The 26,195-nt window shown below is 46.2% G+C and overlaps 2 protein-coding genes across 5 annotated transcripts; both read left to right on the forward strand.

Annotated features, from left to right (window-relative positions):
• The first annotated feature begins 15,681 nt into the window (after nt 1-15,681).
• Nucleotides 15,682-17,854, forward strand: LOC123443264 (VAN3-binding protein). Of its 4 annotated transcripts, none has more exons than XM_045119586.1 (4): nt 15,682-16,124; nt 16,216-17,232; nt 17,319-17,376; nt 17,478-17,854. In XM_045119586.1, the coding sequence occupies exons 2-4, from the start codon at nt 16,228-16,230 to the stop codon at nt 17,708-17,710; spliced, it is 1,296 nt and encodes a 431-aa protein (XP_044975521.1). In that variant the 5' UTR covers nt 15,682-16,124; nt 16,216-16,227; the 3' UTR covers nt 17,711-17,854. The 4 variants fall into 4 exon arrangements, with proteins under 4 accessions (XP_044975521.1, XP_044975522.1, XP_044975523.1 ...); XM_045119587.1 differs by having other exon boundaries at nt 15,682-16,120; XM_045119588.1 differs by having other exon boundaries at nt 15,682-16,116.
• Nucleotides 17,855-17,888: 34 nt separating this feature from the next.
• LOC123443263 (activating signal cointegrator 1 complex subunit 1) lies at nt 17,889-24,189 on the forward strand. Its single transcript, XM_045119585.1, has 14 exons — nt 17,889-18,026; nt 18,276-18,336; nt 18,935-19,082; nt 19,521-19,747; nt 19,877-19,914; nt 20,027-20,106; nt 20,201-20,268; nt 21,035-21,290; nt 22,034-22,146; nt 22,225-22,290; nt 22,576-22,666; nt 23,023-23,090; nt 23,553-23,590; nt 23,681-24,189. Exons 1-14 carry the CDS (start codon nt 18,001-18,003, stop codon nt 23,865-23,867), a joined length of 1,467 nt encoding a protein of 488 aa, XP_044975520.1. The 5' UTR covers nt 17,889-18,000; the 3' UTR covers nt 23,868-24,189.
• The last annotated feature ends 2,006 nt before the right edge of the window (nt 24,190-26,195 follow it).

Raw genomic sequence — 26,195 nt, forward strand, 5'->3', positions numbered from 1 at the left:
GTTCCAGTCCCATCCTTTTCGTGAGGTGAAGCAGTTTGCATACCTTTAGCCGCTTCCTTAGAGGAGTTGGCCTCCGAATCGGAAATGGTGGGTTTAACCACTAAAGCCGGTTCGGGTGAACTTCTAAGACCATCAATTAATTCCTTAAGCATGGTTTTGACTTCGCTCGTCAAGGACGTCTTGAGGGCTGCCATAGCCGTATTCAAGTCGTCCCTTGTGACCGAAGTCAAGTCCATGCCCTCGGGTTGCCCATGGTTCACTTCCTCTTCGCCTTCCATACTCTTCGGGTGGTTAAACCCTTAATAAAGAGACGTGGCTCTGATACCAATTGAAAGGATCGAAATGGTTGGCTAGAGGGGGGGTGAATAGACAACGACCACTTTTTAATTAATCTTAACAAGTTAAGGTAAACATTATACGGGTTCACAAATAATATGACAAAGAGGTGACCCCTATAGAAGCTATCAACAAGACCTATTAAGACAAGTAAGATATTGTAACAAGGAAAAGCAACTACAAAGTAAAGGTTAGAGATAACCACAAGTGGAACCGATGAAGACGAGGATGTGTTACCGAAGTTCCTTCCCTTTGACAGGAAGTACGTCTCCGTTGGAGCGGTGTGGAGGCACAATGCTCCCCAAAAAGCCACTAAGGCCACCGTATTCTCCTCACGCCCTCGCACGATGCAAGGTACCGTGATTCCACTATAGGTTCCCTTGAAGGCGGCGACCGAACCTTTACAAACAAGGTTGGGGCAACTCCACACAAAGCTTGGAGGCTCCCAACAAGACCACGAAGCTTCACCACAATGGAATATGGCTTCGAGGTGACCTCAACCGTCTAGGATGCTCAAACACCCAAGAGTAACAAGATCCGCAAGGGATAGGTGGGGGAATCAACTTTTCTCTCGGTGGAAGTGTGGATCTAGGCCTTCTCAACCAATCCCTAAAGAATCAACAAGTTTGATTGGCTAGGGAGAGAGATCGGGCACTTTTAAGCTTGTGGAGCAACAATGGAGCTTAGAGAGGCAAGAGGTGGGGTTCCTCAGCTAGAAGAACCCTTTATATAGTGGGGGGAAAATTCAGACCGTTTTCCCACTCTCTGCCCGAGATCCAGCGGTACTACCGCTGGGAAGGAGCGGTACTACCGCTGCCTGGCGGTACTACCGCTGCATGCAGCGGTACTACCGCTGGGGCCTCCAGCGGTACTACCGCTGGAACCAGCGGTACTACCGCTGGAACCAGCGGTACTACCGCTGGGGCTTCCAGCGGTACTACCGCTGGACCAGCGGTACTACCGCTGGCTCTTGGTAGTGTATAAACACTACTACCGCCGAGAAAGTCTTCGCAAAAGGGTCCGTCCACGAACTACCGCTAGGTAGGTGGAACAGGGCACCTGGAGCGGTACTACCGCTGACCAGGGGCGGTACTACCGCTGGCCAGCGGTACTACCGCTGAACAGGGGCGGTACTACCGCCAGCCAGCGGTACTACCGCTGGCTGCAGCGGTACTACCGCTTGCAGTCCAGCGGTACTACCGCTGGGACCAGCGGTACTACCGCTGGGGACCATTTTGCCGAGACGCAAAGAACAAACAGGCGAGGGCCGCGACAAGGATAAAGGAAAGGGGGAAAATAGAGGTGTGCGTGTACAAAGATAGATTCCACCCAAACCTTTCCACTACGGATCCCCTCTTAATAGTACGGCTTTCCTATGACTCAAATGAAAAGAATCTAGGATAGCGCCGTGCTTCCGTTCCCGAAGAGAGGAGTCGTGTCGTCTTGTGCCGTTGACGAATGTTGCCTGAAACCTTGACACACACGATTAGTCCTGTATGGTACTGTCATCAATCACCAAAATTACTTACGCATAAATTATGCCTCAACAGGGAGTCCTTGGACCCCAAGGCAAGTCTCCCCCTCCTCCTCCTATATATAGTGGGGTTTTAGGGTTGATTTGAGACGAACTTTGCCACAGCAGCCCGACCACATATCTCCACGGTTTTACCTCTAGATCGCGTTTCTGCGGAGCTCGGGCGGAGCCCTGCTGAGACGAGATCATCACCAACCTCCGGAGCGTCGTCATGCTGCCGGAGAACTCTTCTACCTCTCCGTCTCTCTTGCTGGATCAAGAAGGCCGAGATCATCGTCGAGCTGTACGTGTGCTGAACGCGGAGGTGCCGTCCGTTCGGCACTAGATCGTGGGACTGATCGCGGGACGGTTCGCGGGGCGGATCGAGGGACGTGAGGACGTTCCACTACATCAACCGCGTTCACTAACGCTTCTGCTATATGGTCTACAAGGGTACGTAGATCACACATCCCCTCTCGTAGATGGACATCACCATGATAGGTCTTCGTGTGCGTAGGAAAATTTTTGTTTCCCATGCGACGTTCCCCAACAGTGGCATCATGAGCTAGGTTCATGCGTAGATGTCTTCTCGAGTAGAACACAAAAGTTTTTGTGGGCGGTTATGTGCGTTTTGCTGCCCTCCTTAGTCTTTTCTTGATTCCGCGGTATTGTTGGATCGAAGCGGCTCAGACCGACATTACTCGTACGCTTACGAGAGACTGGTTTCATCGCTACGAGTAACTCCGTTGCTCAAAAATGACTGGCGGGTGTCAGTTTCTCCTACTTTAGTTGAATCGGAATTGACCGAGGAGGTCCTTGGATGAGGTTAAATAGCAATTCATATATCTCCGTTGTGGTGTTTGCGTAAGTAAGATATGATCCTACTAGATACCCATAGTCACCACGTAAAACATGCAACAACAAAATTAGAGGACGTCTAACTTGTTTTTGCAGGGTATGCTTGTGATGTGATATGGCCAACGATGTGATGTGATATATTGGATGTATGAGATGATCATGTTGTAATAGTTAATATCGACTTGCACGTCGATGGTACGGCAACCGGCAGGAGCCATAGGGTTGTCTTTATAACTAACGTTTGTGCTTGCAGATGCGTTTACTATTTTGCTAGGACGTAGCTTTAGTAGTAATAGCATGAGTAGCACGACAACCCCGATGGCGACACGTTGATGGAGATCATGATGATGGAGATCATGGTGTGACGCCGGTGACAAGAAGATCGTGTCGGTGCTTTGGTGATGAAGATCAAGAAGCACGTGATGATGGCCATATCATGTCACTTATGAATTGCATGTGATGTTAATCCTTTTATGCACCTTATTTTGCTTAGAACGACGGTAGCATTATGAGGTGATCTCTCACTAAAATTTCAAGACGAAATTGTGTTCTCCCCGACTGTGCACCGTTGCGACAGTTCGTCGTTTCGAGACACCACGTGATGATCGGGTGTGATAGACTCAACGTTCACATACAATGGGTGCAAAACAGTTGCACACGCAGAACACTCGGGTTAAGCTTGACGAGCCTAGCATGTGCAGACATGGCCTCGGAACACATGAGACCGAAAGGTCGAGCGTGAATCGTATAGTTGATATGATTAGCATAGAGATGCTTACCACTGAAACTATTCTCGACTCACGTGATGATCGGACTTGAGATAGTGGATTTGGATCATGTACCACTCAAATGAATAGAGAGATGTACTTTTTGAGTGGGAGTTCTTAAGTAATATGATTAATTGAACTAATTGTCATGAACATAGTCTAATGGTCTTTGCGAATTACGATGTAGCTTGCGCTATAGCTCTACTGTTTTTATATGTTCCTAGAGAAAATTTAGTTGAAAGTTGATAGTAGCAAACTTTGCAGACTAAGTCTGTAAAACCGAGGATTGTCCTCGTTGCTGCGCAGAAGGCTTATGTCCTTAATGCACCACTCGGTGTGCTGCACCTCGAGCGTCGTCTGTGGATGCTGTGAACATCCAACATACACGTTTCTGATGACTACACGATAGTTCAGTGCAAAATACTTAAATGGCTTAGAAGCAAGGCGCCGAAAACGTTTTAAAACGTCACAGAACATAAGTGATGTTCTAAAGAGATGAAATTGTGATTTCATGCTTGTGCCCTTGTTAAGAGGTACGAGACCTCCAACAAGATTCTTTGTCCACAAAGTAAAGGAGAAAAGCTCAATCGTTGAGCATGTGCTCAGATTGTCTGAGTACGACAATCACTTGAATCAAGTGGGAGTTAATCTTCCAGATGAGATAGTGATGGTTCTCCAAAGTCACTGCCACCAAGCTGTGAGAGCTTCGTGATGAACTATAACATATCAAGGATAAATACAATGGTCCTTGAGAAATTCGCGATGTTTGACACTTCGAAAGTAGAAATCAAGAAGGAGCATCAATAGTTGATGGTTTGTAAAACCACTAAGTTTCAAGAAAGGCAAGGGCTAGAAGGGATACTTCGTGAAACGGCAAAACAGTTGCTGCACTAATGAAGAGACCCAAGATTAAACCCAAACCCGAGACTAAGTGCTTCTGTAATGAGGGGAACAGTCACTGAGGCGGAGCAACTCTAGATACTTGGTAGATAAGAAGGCTGGCAAAATTCGAAAGAAGTGTATTTGATATACATGATGTTGATGTGTACTTTACTAGTACTCCTAGTAGCATGAGGGTATTGGATACCGGTTCGGTTGCTAAGTGATTAGTAACATGAAATGTAAGCTACGGCATAAATGGAGACTAGCTAAAGGCGAGGTGACGATACGCGTTGGAAGTGTTTCCAAGGTTGATATGATCAAACGTCGCACGCTCCCTTTACCATCGGGATTGGTGTTAAACCTAAATAATCGTTATTTGGTGCTTGCGTTAAGCATGAACATGATTGGATCGTGTTTATTGCAATACAATTATTCATTTAAAGAGAATAATGGTTACTCTATTTGCTTGAATAATCACCTTCAATGGTTTATTGAATCTCGATCGTAGTGTTACACATGTTCATGATATTGGTGCCAAAAGATACGAGGTAATGATGATAGTACCACTTACTTGTGGCACTGCCGCTTGAGTCATGTTAGTATAAATTGCATGAAGAGGCTCCATGCTGATGGATCTTTATATTCACCTGATTTTGAATCACTAGTGACATGCTAATCATACCACATGAGCAAGGCCTTATTTTCATTGAGATGAAACAAGATAGTAACTTGTCGGAAGTGATACATTTGATGTATGCAGTCCAATGACTGCTGAGGCACGCAGTGGATATCATTATGTTCTTACTTCACTGACGACTTGAGTAGATACAGGAGTATTTACTTAATGAATCACAAGTCTGAAATATTGAAAAGTTCAATTCCGTTTCAGAGTGAAGTTCGTCGTAACAAGAGGATAAGCTGTCTACGATATGATCATAGAAATGAATATCTGAGTTACGATTTTTGGTACGCAGTTAAGACAATGTGGAAATTTTTTCGCAGTTCATGCCACCTGGAACATCATAGTGTGATGATGTGTCTGAGCGTCATAGCCACACACTATTTGGTATGGTGCATGCTATGATGTCTCTTATCGAATTACCACTATCGTTTATGGGTTAAGCATTAGAGACAACCGCATTCACTTTAAATAGGACACCACGTATTTCCGTTGAGATGACATAGTATAGACTGAGGTTTAGAGAAATCTAAACTGTCGTTTCTTGAAAGTTTGGGGCTTCGACACTTATGTGAAAAAGTTTCAGTCTGATAAGCTCGAACCCAAAGCGGATAAATGCATCTTCATAGGATATCCAAGACAATTGGGTACATCTCCTATCTCAGATCCGAAAGCAAAGTGTTTGTTTCCAGAAACGGATCCTTTCTCGAGGAAAGGTTTCTCTCGAAACAATTGAGTGGGAGGGTAGTAGAACTTGATGAGGTTATTGAACCATCACTTCAACCAGTGTGTAGCAGGGCGCAGGAAGTTGTTCCTGTGGCGCCTACACCAATTGAAGTGGAAGCTGATGATGGTGATCATCAAGCATCGTATCAAGTTACTACAAGCCTTGTAGGCTAACAAGGTCGCGTACTACTACAAAGTGGTACGGTAACCCTGTCTTGGAGGTCATGTTGTTGAGCAACAGTGAACCTACGAGTTATGGAGAAAGCGATGGTGGGCCCAGATTCCGACAAATGGCTGGAAGCCATGAAATCCGAGAGAGGATCCATGTATGAAAACAAAGTGTAGAATTTGGAAGAACTACTTGATGGTCATAGGACTATTGAGTAAAATGAATCTTTAAAAGAAGACAGACGATGATGGTGATAAGTCACTATTAAGAAAAGCTCGACTTGTCGCAAAGATGTTTTCGACAAGATCAAACAGTTGACTATGATGAGACTTTCTCACTCGTAGCGATGCTAAAGGTCTGTTAGAATTATGTTAGTAGTTGCTGCATTATTTATGAAATATTACACGTAGGATGTCAAAACATTGTTTCCTCGACGGTTTCCTTGAGCAAACATTGTATGTGATACAACCAGGAGGTTTTGTCAATCCTAAAGATACTAGCAATTGTGCAAGCTCCAGTGATCCTTCAATGGACTGGTGCAAGCATCTCGGAGTTGGAATATATATACTTTGATGAGATGATCAAAGATTTTGGGTTTGTACAAGGTTTATGAGAAACTTGTATTTCCAAAGAAGTGAGTGGGAGCACTATAGAATTTCTGATAAGTATATGTGGTTGACATATTGTGGATCAGAAGTAATGTAGAATTTCTGTAAAGCATACAAGATTGTTTGAAAGGAGTTTTCAAAGGACTACCTGGATTACGCTACTTGAACGTTGAGCATCAAGATCTATGGAGATAGATCAAAAGCGCTTAATGAAAGTTTCAATAAGATGCATGCCTTGACAAGTTTTTGAAGGAGTTCAAAATAGATCAGCAAAGAAGGAGTTCTTCGTTGCGTTGTAAGGTGTAAATTTGAGTAAGACTCAAAACCCGACCACGGCATAATAAAGAGAATAGATGAAGGTCGTCTTCTATGCCTTAGCCGTAGACTCTAAAGTATGCCATGCTGAGTACCGCACCTGATGTGTGCCTTGACTCAAAGTCTGTTGAGAGGTACAGAAAGTGATCCATGATTGAATCATTGATCAGCGGTCAAAGTTATCCTTAGTAACTAAATAGACTAAGGAATTTTTCTCGATTATGGAGGTGGTTAAAGAGTTCGTCGTAAAGGGTTACGTTGATGCAAGCTTTGACACTAATCGGAATAACTATGAGTAGTGAAACGGATTCGTATAGTAGAGTAGATATTTGGAGTATTTCCGAGTAGCACATAGTAGCAGCATCTATAAGATGACATAAAGATTTGTAAAGAACACACGGGTCTGAAAGTTTCAGAACCGTTGACTAAAACCTCTCTCACGAGCAAGACGTGATCAGACCCCATAACTATATGGGTGTTGGATTCATTGGAATCACATGGTGATGTGAACTAGATTATTGACTCTAGTGTAAGTGGGAGACTGTTGGAAATATGCCCTAGAGGCAATAATAAGTTAGTTATTATTATATTTCTTTGTTCATGATAATCGTTTATTATCCATGCTATAATTGTATTGATTGGAAACACAATACTTGTGTGGATACATAGACAAAACACTGTCCCTAGTAAGCCTCTAGTTGACTGGCTCGTTGATCAAAGATGGTCAAGGTTTCCTGGCCATAGGCAAGTGTTGTCACTTGATAACGGGATCACATCATTAGGAGAATCATGTGATGGACTAGACCCAAACTAATAGACGTAGCATGTTGATCGTTTCATTTTGTTGCTACTGTTTTCTGCGTGTCAAGTATTTGTTCCAATGACCATGAGATCATATAACTCACGGACACCGGAGGAATGCTTTGTGTGTATCAAACGTCGCAACGTAACTGGGTGACTATAAAGATGCTCTACAGGTATCTCCGAAGGTGTTCGTTGAGTTAGTATGGATCAAGACTGGGATTTGTCACTCCGTGTGACGGAGAGGTATCTCGGGGCCCACTCGGTAATACAACATCACACACAAGCCTTGCAAGCAATGTGACTCAGTGTAAGTTACGAGATCTTGTATTACGGAACGAGTAAAGAGACCTGCCGGTAAACGAGATTGAAATAGGTATACGGATACTGACGATCGAATCTCGGGCAAGTAACATACGGAAGGACAAAGGGAATGACATACGGGATTATATGAATCCTTGGCACTGAGGTTCAAACGATAAGATCTTCGTACAATATGTAGGATCCAATATGGGCATCCAGGTCCCGCTATTGGATATTGACCGAGGAGTCTCTCGGGTCATGTCTACATAGTTCTCGAACCCGCAGGGTCTGCACACTTAAGGTTCGACGTTGTTTTATGCGTATTTGAGTTATATGGTTGGTTACCGAATGTTGTTCAGAGTCTCGGATGAGATCACGGACGTCACGAGGGTTTCCGGAATGGTCCGGAAACGAAGATTGATATATAGGATGACCTCATTTGATTACTGGAAGGTTTTCGGAGTTACCGGGAATGTACCGGGAATGACGAATGGGTTCCGGGAGTTCACCGGGGGGGGCACCCACCCCGGGGAAGCCCATGGGTGTTTGGGGTGCCGCACCAGCCCTTAGTGGGCTGCTGAGACAGCCCAAGAGAGGCCTATGCGCATAGGAAAGAAAATCAAAGAGGAAAGGAAAAAAAAAAGGAGGTGGGAAAGGGAAGAAGGACTCCACCTTCCAAACCAAGTGGATTTCGGTTTGGGAGGGGGAGACCTTCCCCCTTGGCTCGGCCGACTCCCTTGGGAGTCCTTGGACCCCAAGGCAAGTCTCCCCCTCCTCCTCCTATATATAGTGGGGTTTTAGGGCTGATTTGAGACGAACTTTGCCACGGCAGCCCGACCACATATCTCCACAGTTTTACCTCTAGATCGCGTTTCTGCGGAGCTCGGGCAGAGCCCTGCTGAGACAAGATCATCACCAGCCTCCAGAGCGCCGTCACGCTGCCGGAGAACTCTTCTACCTCTCCGTCTCTCTTGCTGGATCAAGAAGGCCGAGATCATCGTCGAGCTGTACGTGTGCTGAACGCGAAGGTGTCGTCCGTTCGGCACTAGATCGTGGGACTGATCGCGGGACGGTTCGCGGGGCGGATCGAGGGACGTGAGGACGTTCCACTACATCAACCGCGTTCACTAACGCTTCTGCTGTATGGTCTACAAGGGTACGTAGATCACACATCCCCTCTCGTAGATGGACATCACCATGATAGGTCTTCGTGCGCGTAGGAAATTTTTTGTTTCCCATGCGACGTTCCCCAACAAGCTGGGCATGGCCGGTGGCGATGGCAGCGGCAGCGTCGAGCCCGGATCCGGTCTTGGCAGTGGCGACGACGATGGCTAACCCGAATCCGACCATGGTGGTGGCGGCGTCCCCTCCGCCGGGGATGATGAGCCAGGTGGTGGGTCTTTGTGGCGGCACCGGTGACGGCGGATCTTGGGATCCCGTGACCGGGCTCGTTGCAGGATTCAGTACTGGCTGCGAGTCGGGGAGACATAGTTGCCGGTGAAAACTGAGCCGATGGCGGATAATGGCGGCGTTCTGCGCCGTTACCTTGATGAAGGCTTCGTCCTGTAACTACTGTCGATCCACTCGTACTGCTCCAGGGGAAACCCTAGGATCTGGTTTTCCAGATCGGACGATGGTGGCATTGCGGTGTCGTTCCTCTCTAGGGAGCATCGTTTGTGGAGCAGCGCTGGAAGACAGAGGCAGGAGGTCGAGCGTCTTCATCCTGCACGGAGCTTCGGTGGTGATGTCAGGTCATGCCTGGCCGACAGGTGCTACGCTTTGTCATGCCTGTTCGGCAGGTGCTACGCATGTCAGATCTTACGAGTCTTCGCGTCTGGATGGATGAGCGCAAGGAGGTCGATCAACTCGTCTGCTCCAGGGGAAACCCTAGGATCTGGTTTTCCAGATCAGACGATGGCGGCATTGCGGTGTCGTTCCTCTCTAGGGAGCATCGTTTGTGGAGAAGCGCTGGAAGAAAGAGGCAAGAGGTGGAGCGTCTTCGTCCTGCACGGAGCTTCGGTGGTGATGTCAGGTCATGCCTGACCAACAGGTGCCACGCTTTATCATGCTTGTTCGAGAGGTGCTATGCACGACAGACCTTACAGAGTCTTCACGTCTGGATGGATGAGCGCAGGGAGGTGACACCGTTGGGCGCCGTGGTGGCGTCGACGGATGGTCGGACTGGCATGGATGATGCAGATTTCTCTCCTGAAGATGGGTCAACGGTTCGATGATGATGATGGCTTCTAAAACGTGTGCGTGTGGTGTACATTTTAGGTATGCTGCACCGACTGTTAGTTCCGATACGTTATGTGGATGTATTGGCGACGACACCAGTTTTAGATATGGGGAGTGAGAGCACTCCACATCATCGTGTTTTGTAGGTATGAGTGGGGGCTTCGGGTGGCTTGATGGATGTTCTTCTCACACCTTTGTTGAATAAGTACTCCCTCCATCACAGTATATTGGACGTATCTCACAGGGCTTTCGGACCTAGATGTTTTTCTATTGGTAGGAAAAAACCGAGCCGACGAGCTGTAAAAGCGCCTAATTAATCGCAAAACTAACGCATTAGTAACCCCTCATCCACTAAACGAGTGACTTCCTCGCATGCATTGGTGGATACGGTTTTCAAAACAACCCAATTAATAGGCTAATTAATGTCATGCGTCTTATTTCCTTCTAATTGTAAAAAATTATCGTTTTGAAGATACGCCCAATATAGTGTGATGGAGGGAGTAATAAAGATGGTTGTATGCATTGATTGATGCAGGGACCGGGGATCTTAACCTCCTTTTCTAAAAAAAAAAGAGACGTGATAATTTTATGCTATTTACTTCTTTTTAAACCGTATCATATGGAGATGTAAGTAATGTTTTGTGGACGATGTCTGGCCTATGAGCCAAATCCTATCTCGTTTCGTCCGCTCTTTTCCTGTGCTGCGAATTTTTTAATCGCAGTTTCTAATATATATCGAAATCAAATATAGCTTGGTAACATATACATTTTCTTCTATTTTTCCGTGATCTCCTTTTTCCCTTTCATAATTGCATGCGCCTATTTGTGTTTATCCTCTCCTGAATCCAGAAAAGGCTACTTCCACTCCACTTGGAAGTTGGAGCGGCCCAAAGTTGAGCGTTTTGTCGAGCTGAGTGCTTCCTCCACTGCCAACACCTCTATGCTTTGTTACACGAACGGCAATGATGCAACATCTGCTTAATGGAATCTTCCATTTTCATTATGCAAAAAAAAAAAAGAGAAAGAGGAACACGCACTTTTTGTCAGGTGTATGCATCACCGGTACATAATCAGGTGCAGAGGTCTCACTTAACGCGCCCACGTATTAGAGCATCTATGGCCCTGTTTGGATCCATGAGTTAGAGTTAGAGTTGGTTAGATTGGACCAATCTAACCTCAAAACATCCAAACAGGGAGGGTTAGAGTTGGTTAGATGCATCTAACCCACCCAAAAAACTAACCCATCCAAGAGGTGCTTATTTGGGTTAGAGTTGGGTTGGGCCCACAAAAAGTTACTTTTCTCTCTACCTTCACCACACCAAATCCTTGATAAAGGAGCCAAATGATTGAAAAAGATGCATTTATTGACAATCTAACCCTTTCATCCAAACACCTCTTTGGTTAGAGTTAGTTTAGGGTTAGTCCAGGGTTAGAATCTAACTCTAACCTCTAACCGAGTTAGAGTATCCAACAGGGCCTATAACTCGATCCCTTTCATAGCCATTTCAAACGACCGGACTGACTGACGCCCCCATTTTCAGCCCAAATACGGGATGGATATGGAAGAGCCTGGAAACTCTCGGGCACGTATGTCATGTTGACCTGACGGTTTAGCCCCACGCAGACTCGTCAGGAAATCCGGCGGTTCGACGAGCGTCTCGACTGTCGCCGCGGTGTGAATGTCGCGCGGTGTCGCTCCGGTTCCCCGCTCGAGGTCGGGGTCGGCTATTTAAGCCGGTTGGTGCCCCCAGCCCTAGCTTATCCGCCTCCTCCATCTCTCCGACGCCACCCGAGCCCGTCTGCCTCCTCTCGTACTTTCTTCTTCAAGCTGTGTGGCCACCACGCCGCCGACATTGCACAATCCAGCACTGTATCTTCCTCCTTGAGGCGGTCCGAATCCGAAGGGAAGCGCGACTATCTCTAGAACCGGAGAAGGATTTTGAAGGGATGGGGGGGGGGGGGGAAGGAGATGAGGGAGGAGATGGGGGAGGGGCCCGAGGAGGAGGAGGAGGAGGCGCCATCGTAGGAGCCGGAGGAGGAGGCGTCGGCGGTCATGGATCTTTGGCCGGAGCAGCTGGCCATCCTCAAGTCCATCCTCTCAGAGTCGGCTGCGGAGACCACGCATCTTCGTCGGCAGCAGACGGAGGCAGCGCGGGCGACGTAGGCGGCTCAGGCTCCGACGCAGGCGACTCAGTCTTCGATCCAGGCCGATCAGACCTTCTCCGACGACGAAGAAACGTACTACGTAGAATATATTTGCATACTTTGGTATGGATATAAGGGATGGAATATGAGAGAGTTGAATGTGGAGGAGAAGATTTAAGACGTGATCGATCAGTGTCTGCGGATTCGTCCACGGGCATTTGAGGGGCCGGATTTACAAGGTCCGGCTATAGATGGTCTTACCATACAAATTATCAAAGCGTAAAAAATCTAACTTGACATGAAACTAAATTGCATAGTCAGGTTAGATGCTCCCTAGAAAACTGTTAGATGTCAATCCGTACGTACGTACGTGATGACATTTCGTGTTGCATTGTTTTGTTTCACTTTCAGTACCAACTCGATGGCAAACACGCCAGGTTTTTGCCTTACGCCATTCGATGTCACAGAGCACTGAATGAACTTGACTTGGCGTCATAATTAGCTGATCGCCACGGAACAAAAGAATAGGCACCTCCATGTTGTTTGTTTGGAGCTTTCAAGATGCTTTAGCTTGGGCGAGAACGATTAGTCTGTCCCTGCACGGCCAGATTAGGCAATGATGGAAAGCAAATTAAGCACAACATTCCCTAGTGGATCGCATCATAGCCGAGCAACCCTATCGCTTGTCATACGACATCGTGCGCCTTTCTTTATCAAAGAACCTGGAGAACACTTCAAATTTACAATCTAAATCCAATTTACTATTTTTCCTCTCTTTGTTGTATTTTTTAAGTTGTTTTCAGTTCATTATTTCCTTCGCTCTTAAATATAAGTCTTTCTACACATTTTACTATGAACTACCCCCTTCGTTCGGAATTACTTATCGTATAAATATATAAAAATGAATGTATCTAGAACTACAATATATCTAGATACATTCATTCCTATGACTAGTATTTTCGGACGGAAGGAGTACATATGAAACATAATGAATGAATTTACACTTTAAAGTATGTTTATAAACATCCGTGTATAGTTCATATGAAATCTAAAACTTATATTTAGATACGAAGGAAGTATTATACCTTTGGATTTTAGAAAAATGAGGCTAAGAGGGAGGAATTTTGTTAATTCCTGCATATGATGGATTCACCTTGCTATTGGAAACCCGTTGTTTTTTCAATTTCTAGTTGAGGCGTAAGTTATTCACTACTGAAATCTGACCATTGCTTGTTCCAATTATATGTTCACAAAATTACAACAAACACTAGTTTGAATCTTCAACTTGGACGCATAACCGGGGCTTTATCTAGAAAGGATTCCATAGTTGGTTCTCTCCATTCGAGGAGCCGTATGCTTTCGCACGGACGGCGGGAAACCCGGGCTGCAGGTGGAATAATTTTCTCTGACCAGAAAGGTCTTTTTCTTAAGCACCCAATCATGAACCTCCACTCATCAACTATTTCCTGGGAGCATTAAGAAATAATCCCCAGACAAGGCAACGCAGGAGGTAAAGCTCCAACTCTCGCATGTTTGCTGAAAAGCTACAAGTGCTGTTCTTGCAGTAGTAGTAAATCTAATAATACTAGCCTAGGTTCTAGTTGAAACGTGCAATGCCAAACCCAAACATTTATGTTCCTGAAGTTGCAGACACTCCTAGTCTCCTAGTATCATCCTAGCTGCAGATCTACGTACTTGCCTCGACATCATGGAGACTAGCCAAACTGAACTCTGTTCTCTCTGTTGCCGCCAATGGTTTTAGGATAATGCACATGTAAGGATATATACCACCACCCGATTATAAATCCTTTCTTACACGCCAAGATATTTTGTATGCAGTATAGCATTCCATCTCTCCTTCCCGCCCAAAAAAAAGATAGCATGATCAGTGCAATTTTTCAGACAAAACCTCATCTTTGTATGTAGGCGGCGGTGTTCTACCACCAGTGAGCATCAGAGCGTAGAGAAAAGCAGATTTGGCATGTACCATGGAGTTTGCTGTTAATCCCAGTCCCTAGATTATATGGTGAGAGGTTCAGATGGCAGATCATGATAACATAACTTATCATCAAGATCAGGGACGCTCTTCCCGCCATGTTTCTTATCAAAATGTTGGGAGTTAGACCCTCTCAAAGAGTATCTCTCCTATATTTTCATGCCCACGGACCAAATAGATTGTTATATTCACAAACCTAGCTACTCTCAAAGAGTATCTCCGTATCTCTCAAGTCTCAAGAAAGAAAATGCAGCATATCGGTGTGGATGTCCAAGCTAAGGCCCTGTTTGGTTACAAATAAGTCACCAACTTATAAATTAAAAAGTGCAAAAAGTGACTTATTTTGCCAAAAGGGCCTAACTTATAAGTCACCCCAACTTATAAGTCATAAGTTGCTATACCCCAACTTAAAACTTATAAGTCACTTACTTTTTGATGGGTCCCACCACTTTTTCAGCCGTGCCCACCGCCCACCCGTGCCCACCGCCCCATCCCACCCGTGCCCACCGCCCCATCCGCTCCCCGCCGCGCAGCGCGCCTCGCCGCGCAGCGCGCCTTGCCGCCGCCGAGCTCCATCCCCACCCACCGCGCAGCGCGCCTCGCCCATCCCTCCCCACCGCGCACCGCTGCTGCCCTCGCCGCCGCTGAGCTCCATCGCGAGCTCGCTCGGCTCGCCCAGGCCAGAAGCGCGAGCTCCGCCTCGCCCAACGCCCGGATCGGCTCGCCTCCGCCCGGATTGGCTCGCCTCCTCCGCTCGCCGCCCGGTCTCCACCATGGCCGGCAGGAGCTTCGCCCCGCCCCTGCCCCGCCCCGCCCCTGCCCCGCCCCCTGCCGCGCCGCGCCCTGCCCCGCCGGCCGTGTCGCCCCGCCCCTGCCCCGCTGGCCGTGTCGCCCCGCCCCTGCCCCGCCGGCCGTCGCGCCCCGCCCCGCCCCTGCCCCGCCGGCCGTCGCGCCCGCCCCGCCGGCTGCAGCACCTCGCCCCGCCCGCCGGCTGCAGCACCCCGCCCCGCGGCTGCAGCGCCCCGCCGGGCCCCGCCCCGTCCCGCCGGCTGCAGCACCGCCTCTGCTCGTCCAAGAAGGACGCCGTCGTCTGGCTCGACGCCTGCATGCTCCGCTACTCCGGCGAGCCGTTCTTCGGCGAGGTCGACGACGACCACAGCGCCGTCGTGCCGGGCGGCGTCCAGAGCGCGGCGAGGTCTGTCCAATGACGAGGTCGCCGGTGTGGTCAGGTGACTTATAAGTCAGGTGACAACCAAACAAGGGTGACTTATAAGTCACTGGTTTTAAGTCACCTGACTTATTGAAACCAAACAGGGTCTAAGCTCGCTAGCTTGCTCAAACATGAATGTGAAATGTGAGATCAAAACAACACTTGTGCTCTCACTCCAAATATCAAGAGACACCAGGGGCTCCACCAGAGAGCAGACTGCCAAAAGATACTCAACTCCACCTCAGTGCTGACAAAAGCAACACCTTGAGCGCTTTTATGGAGGCTTTAGTTAGCACCCACTAACAGCATGAGCCCCTCTAAGCACAATTAATTAACAGCACTTCCCGCCTTGTCTTTTCCTGGCTCCCATATATAGGACAAGCCTGACACTGTCATCCATGTGTACTTGACTGAACTCTCAGTTGCTTATGTCAGTCAGATATTAGTATCCATGCTATAAGACTTGTATCTTAGTTGATGCTAATTGAGCTTTGTCCTAGCATCCATCAAGCTCACTCTCACTCTCATCCTCACTCAAGTCAACCCGGCCGACCTGCCCATCTCTCGTGTGTACGTACGTACGTGGCTTAAATTCATGCAATGCAATTCTCATCTCTAATCATCGAGACTAGCAACTTCTGACACTGTTAGGTTCTAACATTTGATTAGTCACTGTGAGCAATGGAAGAATGCCTTGATCATCATCAGCAGCAGCAGAAGAGCAGCAATGGCCAGCTCCAGAGGCTGGAGGGCATTGAGGAGGAAGGCGGACCGGCCCCGGCGGAGAAGTGGCCTCCGACGACGGTGCGGGCGCCGGAGACCCCGACGGAGACCATGGAGTTCCTCGCAAGGTCCTGGAGCCTTTCGGCCGCGGAGATATCCAAGGCGCTCAAGGTGCTGAGCAGCAAGGGCGTCTGCGACATCCCCGACGTGGGCGTCGTCGCGGGCGCAGGTAAGGAGCAGAGATCGCCACCGCCGCCACTTGACGCGACGATGGCGGCTGCTCAGGCAGGAGGAGGAGTGCCTAGCCCGCCGTTCTCTCCCAGGGCGGGCAACATGGACGCGCAGCTCCTCCGGGCCGCCGCCGGCGCCGCCGTCGCCGGGAGGGCAGGGGGCAAGACGACGATGGGCGCGTGGATCAAGGAGCAGAAGGAGAAGAAGCGCGCCGAGGCCCGGTCCCGCAACGCGCAGGCCTACGCGGCGACGTCCGTGGCCGGGGTCGCGGCGGCGGTGGCCGCGCTGGTGGCCGGCGCTGTGTTTTCGCCCTCGCCTCCTCCCCCGCCCGCGGCCCGGAGGAGCGACAGCGGGGCGAAGACGGCGGCGGCCATCGCTTCGGCGGCGGCGCTGGTGGCGTCGCACTGCGTGGAGATGGCGCAGGCGATGGGCGCGAGCCACGACCAGATCCTGGGGTCCATCCAGTCGGCCGTGAACGCGCAGGCGAGCGGCGACATCATGGCGCTGACCGCCGGCGCGGCGACGGCGCTGCGCGGGGCCGCCATGCTGCGCGCCAGGCTCCACAAGGAGATCCAGGCCACCGCCCTGCCCGGGGACGCCGGCAGGGCGTCGTCGGAGCGGGACATCTCGCCGCTCATCTTCGTGTCCAGAGGCGGCGAGCTGCTCAAGCGCACGAGGCAGGGTATACTCCATTGGAAGCTCGTCACGGCGTACATAGACCCCAACTTCCAGGTAGGAAGAACACGACCGTGTCACCAAGAATCAACCCATCAATGTGGACGACGATACCATTACCAATACGGTTGATCTAATCGCAGGTGGTCATCAAGATGAAGAGCGCGCACATGGCGGGAACGTTCATCAAGACCAAGAAGTGTAAGCAAGTACTCGTCCAGTAGTAATACCTGTGACTCCACTGCGGTGGTGGTACGTGGACGTGCTGTGTACTAACTGTGTAGTGTTTTGTTTCATTTCAGGTGTTGTGGTGGACGTCCGGTCGGAGGTGGCGGCGTGGGCGGGCAGGGAGAGGGAGGTGGATGAGGGGGGCCGGCGGAGGGGCTACTTCGGGGTGAGGACGGAGGAGCGGGTGATCGAGTTCGAGTGCCGGAGCAGGCAGGAGCAGCACAAGTGGGTGCAGGGCATCACCGAGATGCTCAACCGCCGCGACAACATGAACCTCAACCTCAACACCACCCGCCTTGTAGATTAATAGTACTAGATGAGTCAAATGCCATGGAAATGCAGCACTCTTCTGGTTTCGTGTGATGGATTACATCTGCATGTATATATTGGTATACTTGTGATGATTCAGTATGTATTCTGCTTGTGTAGTTGTGTTCGAAAAAATTCAGTATTTTGCTGCTTGTGGTCTGTGAACGCCACGAGTCCCCCGACTCGCCCTGTATAGCTGCTGGGGCACCTCTGTTTCCCCAAAGTCCCAGCGCCGCCGCCGCCGCCGCCGCCGCCGCAGCGCGTCATCCTCCCCTTCCTCCGCGTGTCATGTTCGCGCACAGCTCTCTCGCGAGGTAGGAGTAGGACTCCACTTCATGACATTGAATTGCTGTTAGTACTCCTCGCGAGGTAGGACTACTTTATTTCCGCACGGACAGCAGAAGGGAAACCTCACAACTTTTCCTCTCCGAATCGAAACACGGGAGGGCACCGGAACCGTTTTGGTCTCCGGCGGCGGCTCGCCCCACCAGGCACAAAATTTACTCGCGCGGCGATCTCCTGCATCCTAACATCACGCCGTCCCCCCTTTTCTTGCTTGCTAGGTTTAGCCGGCTCGCCCGAAGGCCCCCGCTCGTCGCCGGCTCCCCGCTCCGCTACCTCCAGGTTATAATACGTACTGTAGATTCTATGATTTGCTCCTGATGAATTTCGGCCCCCTTTTTTATATTCTCAAAAGGAATTCAGTGATTTGTATGTTTCTACTTGTTCTTCCACCCCTGCTTGCTTGTGGCTTGTGCCCATATCCGTGCTTCTGGATTAGCACACCTCAGTAGTTGCCTAGTACTCCCTCCATAAACTAATATAAGAGCATTTAGAACACTATTTTAGTAAAAGAATTTAGAATATTATTTTAATAATCTAAACGCTCTTATATTAGTTTACGGAGGGAGTACTAAAGTACAATGTTTTTTTCGAGTGAAACAAGGGTTTCTCCCTTCTGATTTTCTATTAAAGAAACCAACAGTCCGAGCTACAAAAGCACCTAAGAAACTACTCCTTCCGATTCCTAAATATAAGTCTTTTTAGCGATCTCACTACAGACTACATACGAAGCAAAATGAGTAAATCTATACTCTAAAATATGTCTACATACATCCGTATGTAGTCCCTGGTAAAATTTCTTAAAAGACTTACATTTAGGAATTGATGAAGTACTAATACCTACAGTACAATGTTTATATGCTATTGCTTTGACTTGCAGTTGCAGGGATCAGTTGGTCGAAATAATTTGTCCTCCTCTGTCATGGAACGGGCGCAGGAAGCTTCAAGTAACACGGCGAAACACAGGAAAACAAATTCACCTCTGCAGAGATGGAGGCCAGTCTCAACACAAGCAATCCCCCAAAAAGGTAGTATTTGCTACCTGCCGTTTTATTTCGCACCATTTACCAAAAAGTTTAAAAAAATATTTCTTTGGAGAGTTACTGGCATTCTTAAAGAGTGCCGTGACACCGCACGTTGCTAGCCAAACAAGTGATTTGTTGTTATCGATCCCAGTTTTGGAACTCAATCCTTGGGCTACACATGGTACTAGTTTCTTTTAGATTTGTCTGATTGCCCTGCCATTGTGTGGTTATTATTTCTTTGGTAATGGCAAGACCATCAATAAATTGTGAGCTGATGCTCAAAAGCTTAGAAAGCAATTTCAGAATCGGGCTGCCGTAGTTTCTTTTTCCCTTTATGACTTGTCTCTTTCTTTCTTAGTTCAACACATTTCACATTTTTATTTCGTGTGTGCGGAGTTGTGGTGACATTTTAGAATGACCTTATATTTCCACATGATGCAGATCACCTTGGCGAGACATCCAATTCCGGAAGGAAGCAAATGGCGGGGACTTCCATTAGTGATAGTGAGAATTTGGTGTTTGATGAAACAACTAATGCTGGAATTGAAGTAACCACCAATAATACTTTCTCGTCAGAAAGTAATTCCACCTTTGGTTCCAGTGCAACTAAAGTAGTTATAGAAAACACTATGGAGGTAATCAGAGGAAAATATTCCTCTTCTGTTGAGGTATGATACACACAGATCGATTCAATCATTTTGTTTTCAACCAGGCTACCCCTCCCCCTAAGCTTGATATGTGTGATCTTTACAAGCAGTTTCAAAACACTGTTCACAAATTCAATTGTTCTTTTCCAGGTGGATATTCCTCTAATGCGTTTTGTGAAAGGAAAGGGGTAATGACCTCATACTTACAATTATTTGTTGGGGATAATGGTTGGCTTTTTTTTTCCTTTGAAACTTCTTGGCCTTTATTTGTTGGTGTAATACGAATTCTTTGGTTTGTAGTGGATCTGTGCAGAAGCAGATCGAACAGGAGACTGGAGTTAAGCTCATTTTTCCATCTCCGAAGGAGGAAACACTAGTTGGTAAATATTCCCATCTTTCTTTCTGAAATTAAGTTCAATAAGGTAATATATTAGTTATTTTCAGAGCTAAAGAAGTAACTTTGTCAAAATACAGTCCTCGAAGGTGAAAGTGCCGAAAGTATTGGAAAAGCATCAGAGAGAATTGCAAAGATCCTTGAAGAGGTAAATTTCAACACACTGCTTCAACATATGATTACTGGATGCTTAGGTTGTTTACTGCATCGCTGTATCTGTTTATATTTGATGACATACTGTTGAAGTACCATGATCGATTGTAGTTTGGTACTTTGGTTTTACTTCCCATTTTCATCTGGTTCATGACACTGAAGTTCTTATTGATACCCTCCATTATCTTTGTACGTAAATCACAAGCTAGCTTACTTCACAAATATAACTTCAACGAGTTAAAAGTTTAAGCAGTCTATTCTGTAATGTGAAAGTGCATGTGCAGAATGCTAGAATTGCAGAGCTCCTATATTTGTTGCAGAAAATCCAGTGTGAATCACCAAGCACGTCTTGTAGAAGTGACATTGTTACTTTATTTCTTTCCGGAATGGGGGTGTGGTCCCCCGCCTGTCTCGAGTGATGTGCAGTCATTCATTATTGTTGCTGTTGTCCCCGGCCTTACATAGAGTCGCAACATCAACGTCATAGGGACTAATATCTATTTTCCAATTCTTTCGAAAGTAGTACCATCACCGAATTAATTGAAGCCTCCATTATGATTACATGTTTTTTTACTTTTTTCATGTTCCTTGTTTATTTCATATCGTTGGGTCAGTGATGAGGCCCTCACTTTAACTTTAGTGACAGACTTCTTAATCCCTCTAGCTGAGTGCAGCCCTATAATGAATTTGTGTCCATGTGTTTGTTATTTTGTATAGTTGTAATAGTCACTCTGAACAAGTGGACATTGTAATTGTTTCAGGCTGTTCAAAGTCCAATGCTAGATTACTCGCATTTCATATCACTTCCGTTGGCCATCCACCCGGGTCTTGTCGAGAAGCTAAATAACTTCCAGAGGTCGATCCTCAGCGTGTCCGCATCTAATGTAGACAGTGATAAGGATGAAATCCTAAGCGAAGGTTCTGTGGATGAAACTGATGAAGCAGCGAGCCCTAGTGTTTCGGTCAAGCTGCCAGTCCAAGAAGAAAAGCCTGTCATAGTGAAAATGGATAATAAAGGTTCCCAACCTTCTATGTGTTTTCTATACAGTCAATACTATCAACTTATGCTCTTGATAAGTAGGAATGGTCAATGGAACATACGTAACTTCGCTGCAGTTTGAAGGAGAATGTCTAAAACGGCCTATGTATAATATGCAATTCTACGAATCACTTCATGTTCGGGGTATGAAATTGTGGAACAGAGCAAAAGAACAAACAAAAATAGATAGCCATAAGCTAAAAAAAAGGTAGATAGCCATGTTTTTCCAAGTTATACATTGTACGTACTAAGCAATTAATATAGAGGGCAATTGTGTGTATGAAAATAGCAAGATGCGAATATGTGATGTTATTTTAGCTTAATTTTGTCTCAAGTATACTTAGGTCCGAAGTTATTTTCTTTATATGGGATGCCATACTTTTTATCTTGATCCTGATTGCTCATTAGCTCCAAAGTGTCATGCTGATGTCAAGAAACCAGGCAGCTCGCTGGTTAATAGTGAGATGCTGCAGAAGCTATATGCAAATTGAAAAGAAAAGGAAGGCTAGTAGAAATATAATGTATTTAAAGTTAAAAATTCTGGAATTCTGAAAAAAGTACAGCTACTAGAAATATGTAGAAACCGCACTATTTTGTATTATTATTGTATGCTAGTGCTATATTGGAGATGCTACATATTATTAATATTGTTCTATGCATTTCAAAATTACAGTTTTTTGTTCCATTCAGGTATTGAACTGCTCTTATTAATCTCCTGCAGAATTCGGCATTGACAAGTCAATATTCATTAAACCGAAAACGTTCCACCTAACAGTTCTGATGTTGAAGTTGTGGAATAAGGATCGTATAGCCCAGGCTTCTGATGTCCTCCAGGTATTGTCATTTCATATAAGATACGATTTTATTGGATGCCAATAGGAAGAAATTTAATTCACTGTCTTGTCAATGCAGTCAATATCTTCCCAGGTAAATGAAGCATTGGAAAACCGACCTATCTCCATACAACTTAAGGGCCTGGTAAGTTTCCTTTAGAGCTGGAAATATTTTATCATCGAATACCTGCCTTTTGTATCCGCATCGGAAGTTGATTAATATATGACCAGTTGGAGTGGTAAGTTGGAGCCAAGGAACAAAGTATTTCATACTACTTTCTAGAGCACTCCTCCACAGTACTCCTTTAAATGGTTTTATTGAATGGGAAAGCGACGACTGAAACAATATGACATTCAAGTATTAATTAATTTTGGATACTTTTGCATGGCTTTTCTGGTGATTCGCATGACATGAATGCTACAATTTCAGACATGCATGAAAGGCTCACCAGCTAGGGCCCGGGTTGTATATGCTCCAGTACTGGAAATTGGTGGAGAAGGACGCCTTGTTCGAGCTTGCAGTATCCTTTGGAACGTTGTATACTACTCCCTCCATCCCTAAATATAAGTCTTTGTAGAGATTCCATTATGGAGTACACAAGGAGCAAAATGGGTGAATCTATACTCTAAAATATGTCTATATACATCACTATGTAGTCCATAGTGAAATCTCTAGAAAGACTTATATTTAGGAACGGAAGGAGTAGCTAATAAGCAATATATGTATGTAATATGTTTTGTCAGACCTTTTAAATTTCTTCAGCAGCAGTTTGCGCATTACCTACCATTGTCAATAACTCATCATTCACTATTGCTATCATAGAATTGAACTATATTTCTTGGATGTGGGATGTTGTTCCTTTACTTTTACTATCAGAGGTAATAACTGAAGCCTTCGTCAAGTCAGGCCTAGTTCTTGAAAGGGATGCCAGACAAGAATTGAGGGTGAGTACAGCTGTATAACTGGAACTAGTTTTCTCGCTCTCTGCCAATTTATTCTACATTTGAAAGCATATATAATTAAGCTGATGATCAGTTATTTAGATTTGGGTCGCAAGTTTTGTCCACCAGAACTTACTGAAATTGCAGATTGTTTGATGCAAACTCTAGCCATACATTTGTGTCATTGTGTGGCATCACATCGAACATTCTATGGTGAAATTGATGATCAGTCTTATATGGCTAAGATGTTCTATCCTGATCAATTTAGGCTGTCAGCTGGTCACTTTTATGGTGTCAGAGTCAGTTTGAGTATTCTGGGATAAATGTTACACATATTACAGTTAACTTCTGTTGCATATCTGTTTGCTTCAACAGTTGTTGATACTGTATCCGTTATTTAATTAAATCTAATAATCCTTTATGTGATTCTTGGTGCTAAAATTGCCTTTTGTTTTCGAACTGCAGTTGCATGCAACCATAATGAATGTGCGCCACAGGAAGAGGTGAGAGCAACAAGCATTGTCCGGCATCCAGTGTGATGTTTCCTGTCCATATACAGTTTGTCTTACCTTGCCTACATTCTTTCACTGCAGCAAGAAATCGAACGGAAGAAACGATTATTTCGATGCTCGGAGTATATTCAGGCAATACGGGGAACAGGATTGGGGCGAGTACCCAGTACCGGCGGTGCACCTGTCACAGAGGTTCAAGTTCGACGAGGGTGGATACTACCATTGCTGTTGCTCGATCTCCTTGCCTGAGGTGGCTCAAACGGAGTGAGCTCCGTGTGTTTCAACAGAATGCAGTATTCAATCTTGACGCAGTATCTTATGCCCTTAAGATCGATACGCGCGGTCTTTCTTGCCGTCATGGAATCTGTAGTTTTGGCGTGTGGCTTTGCTTGTGGGCTGTGGCTGTGGGCATTCTGCACGCTAATGAGTGGTGGCATCCCTGGCCACGGTTTGTATTGGCTTAGTGTCCCTGTTGATTTCTGAATCTGAACTGTTGCTTGCCACTTCCCCATTTTAGACCTCCATCCCTATGTACACTAGAAGATTTGGGATCACTGGTCTAGTGCCCTTATAGCTGTTTTTCTCTTCTATCCTTTTGTTTCATTCTGAAGGTGTTGTGCTTTCTGTCTCGCAAATGGCCAAACGAACGACGAAAGAGCTCGCGGAAAGCTGCTTTGTTTCTGTAATACAAACTCGGTGTCCAAAACCTAAGGATAGGATGCTTGCGGCCTCTTGAGTGTTGCAGCTCTGCCGATCCTGCTTGGGGAAATAAAACTGCTGACACTGCAATTCGAAGTGAAGAGTGAGGCAGAAAAGATTGTTCTTCCTACACCTAGAGCTCTTTTGGTGATGCCGCCTGCCGTCTGATCGATCGCGACCACACCGAATGTGGTTGGTTCACAGTTCAGTTGTCATGCGAGGTGCCGTGGTGGATACGGAGTTCAGTTTGCATGCTGCTCTGTGCAGGAGCGAAATGTTCCTCTTGCTTCTGTTGTCCACTCAACAGGACCACTGAATAGCCACAGTGCTGTAGGGTAGGGATGAAAATAGAGTGGAAACTTTTGGCTTTTCCGGCAGAAAATGAAACGAAGAGGAAATATGGAAACAAAAGTAAAAATTTGCAAAATGGAAACGAAAACAGACTTTCTTTTTTGAATGAAAAGGGCTTACCCCTGCCCCCTTTTATTAAAATGAAGCAACATAGTCTTTTACATAACCTTCAAAGCCACTAAAGAAGGACTAAACAGAACATAGACTAGGCTAAAAGGCCAGCACGAACAGAAAACAAACCAACAGCTACACCCTGAACGAAAAACTCAGTAACTGACACAGAGGAGTCTTAAAGATATTTTTATTACATACCAAAGAAGGAAAAACGAGAGAACTACTCGACTCCCCGATGGCCTTCCAGCATCATCTCCATGCATTCCGAAGCAACTCCCCACGCCTCTGTTCAGCAACTTGATATAATCCCGTAGAAGAACTGGCTGAGCATCGGTTAACAGTATTTTCCATTGATTCAGATAAACGTCCAACTTAACAAGAATGCATTTTACACTTCTCCAAGATCGGCCCTGAAAGCAAAATTCATTCCTTAGTTTCCAAATGCTTCACAAGGAGGCAACAACCATCATGTTTAGCACAACATTAGTCTTAGGATTACCCCACAACAATGTAACATCATCAAAGCTTGAAATTTCTGGCCTGTTAAACACCTCAGAGATAAATTCCCAAAGTTGTTTAGCAACCACACAGTCAAAGAACAAATGTTGTACTGATTCCTTACAGCTACATGAGAGACAAGTAGGATCTTCCATCGGCCTACGTTTTTCCAGGTTATCTCTAGTTAACACTTTGTTATATACACATAACCATAGAAACACATGTATTTTTTGCGAACAGACTACCTTCCAAAGGCTATATATCACCAATGGTAGAAACCACACCCCCAAAATTAATTTGTTCGTAAAAAGATTTGACCGAGTACGAGCCCTTTGACTCTAGTCTCCAGATAGGGGAATCGGGTTCACCCGAGAGAGGTTGTTGTTTCACCACCTGAACAAGGTGATCCTAGAGTGCTAAACCTGCTTGATCCACACATCTCCGGAATGTCAATTTTCGTACAGTACCGTCCCAAACCTGGACCATTGTACAATCTGTCTAATTACAGATTTCGAATAATTTCCAGAGCTGAATTTTCAGGGAAGATTCCCCAACCCAAACATCATGCCAGAAACTAATCGATTCCTCATTTCCCAATTTCCACTTATAAAATACTCTCGCTCCAGATAGAGCCCATGTAATGCTCTTCCAAAAGGTTGAGCCATTACCACCCCCACACCAAAGAATATTTTGGGAATTAACATTGTACTTATAGCTAATAATTTTTTCCAATCCCGGACTGAATCATCCATAAAGCGTTTCCCCATGAAGCCAACAGGGCCATATTAAATTCTTTTAGATTAGGAATCCCTAACCCTCCAAACTCTTTCTTCCTAGAAATCTGCCCCACCTAACTAGATGATATTTATGTTGCTCATCTAAATCTCCCCAAAAGAAATGAGCCATCTGGGCATTGATAGCATTAATATCCCAT

Source organism: Hordeum vulgare, chromosome 3H (genome assembly GCF_904849725.1).
Source record: "Hordeum vulgare subsp. vulgare chromosome 3H, MorexV3_pseudomolecules_assembly, whole genome shotgun sequence".
Classification (NCBI taxonomy): Eukaryota; Viridiplantae; Streptophyta; class Magnoliopsida; order Poales; family Poaceae; genus Hordeum; species Hordeum vulgare.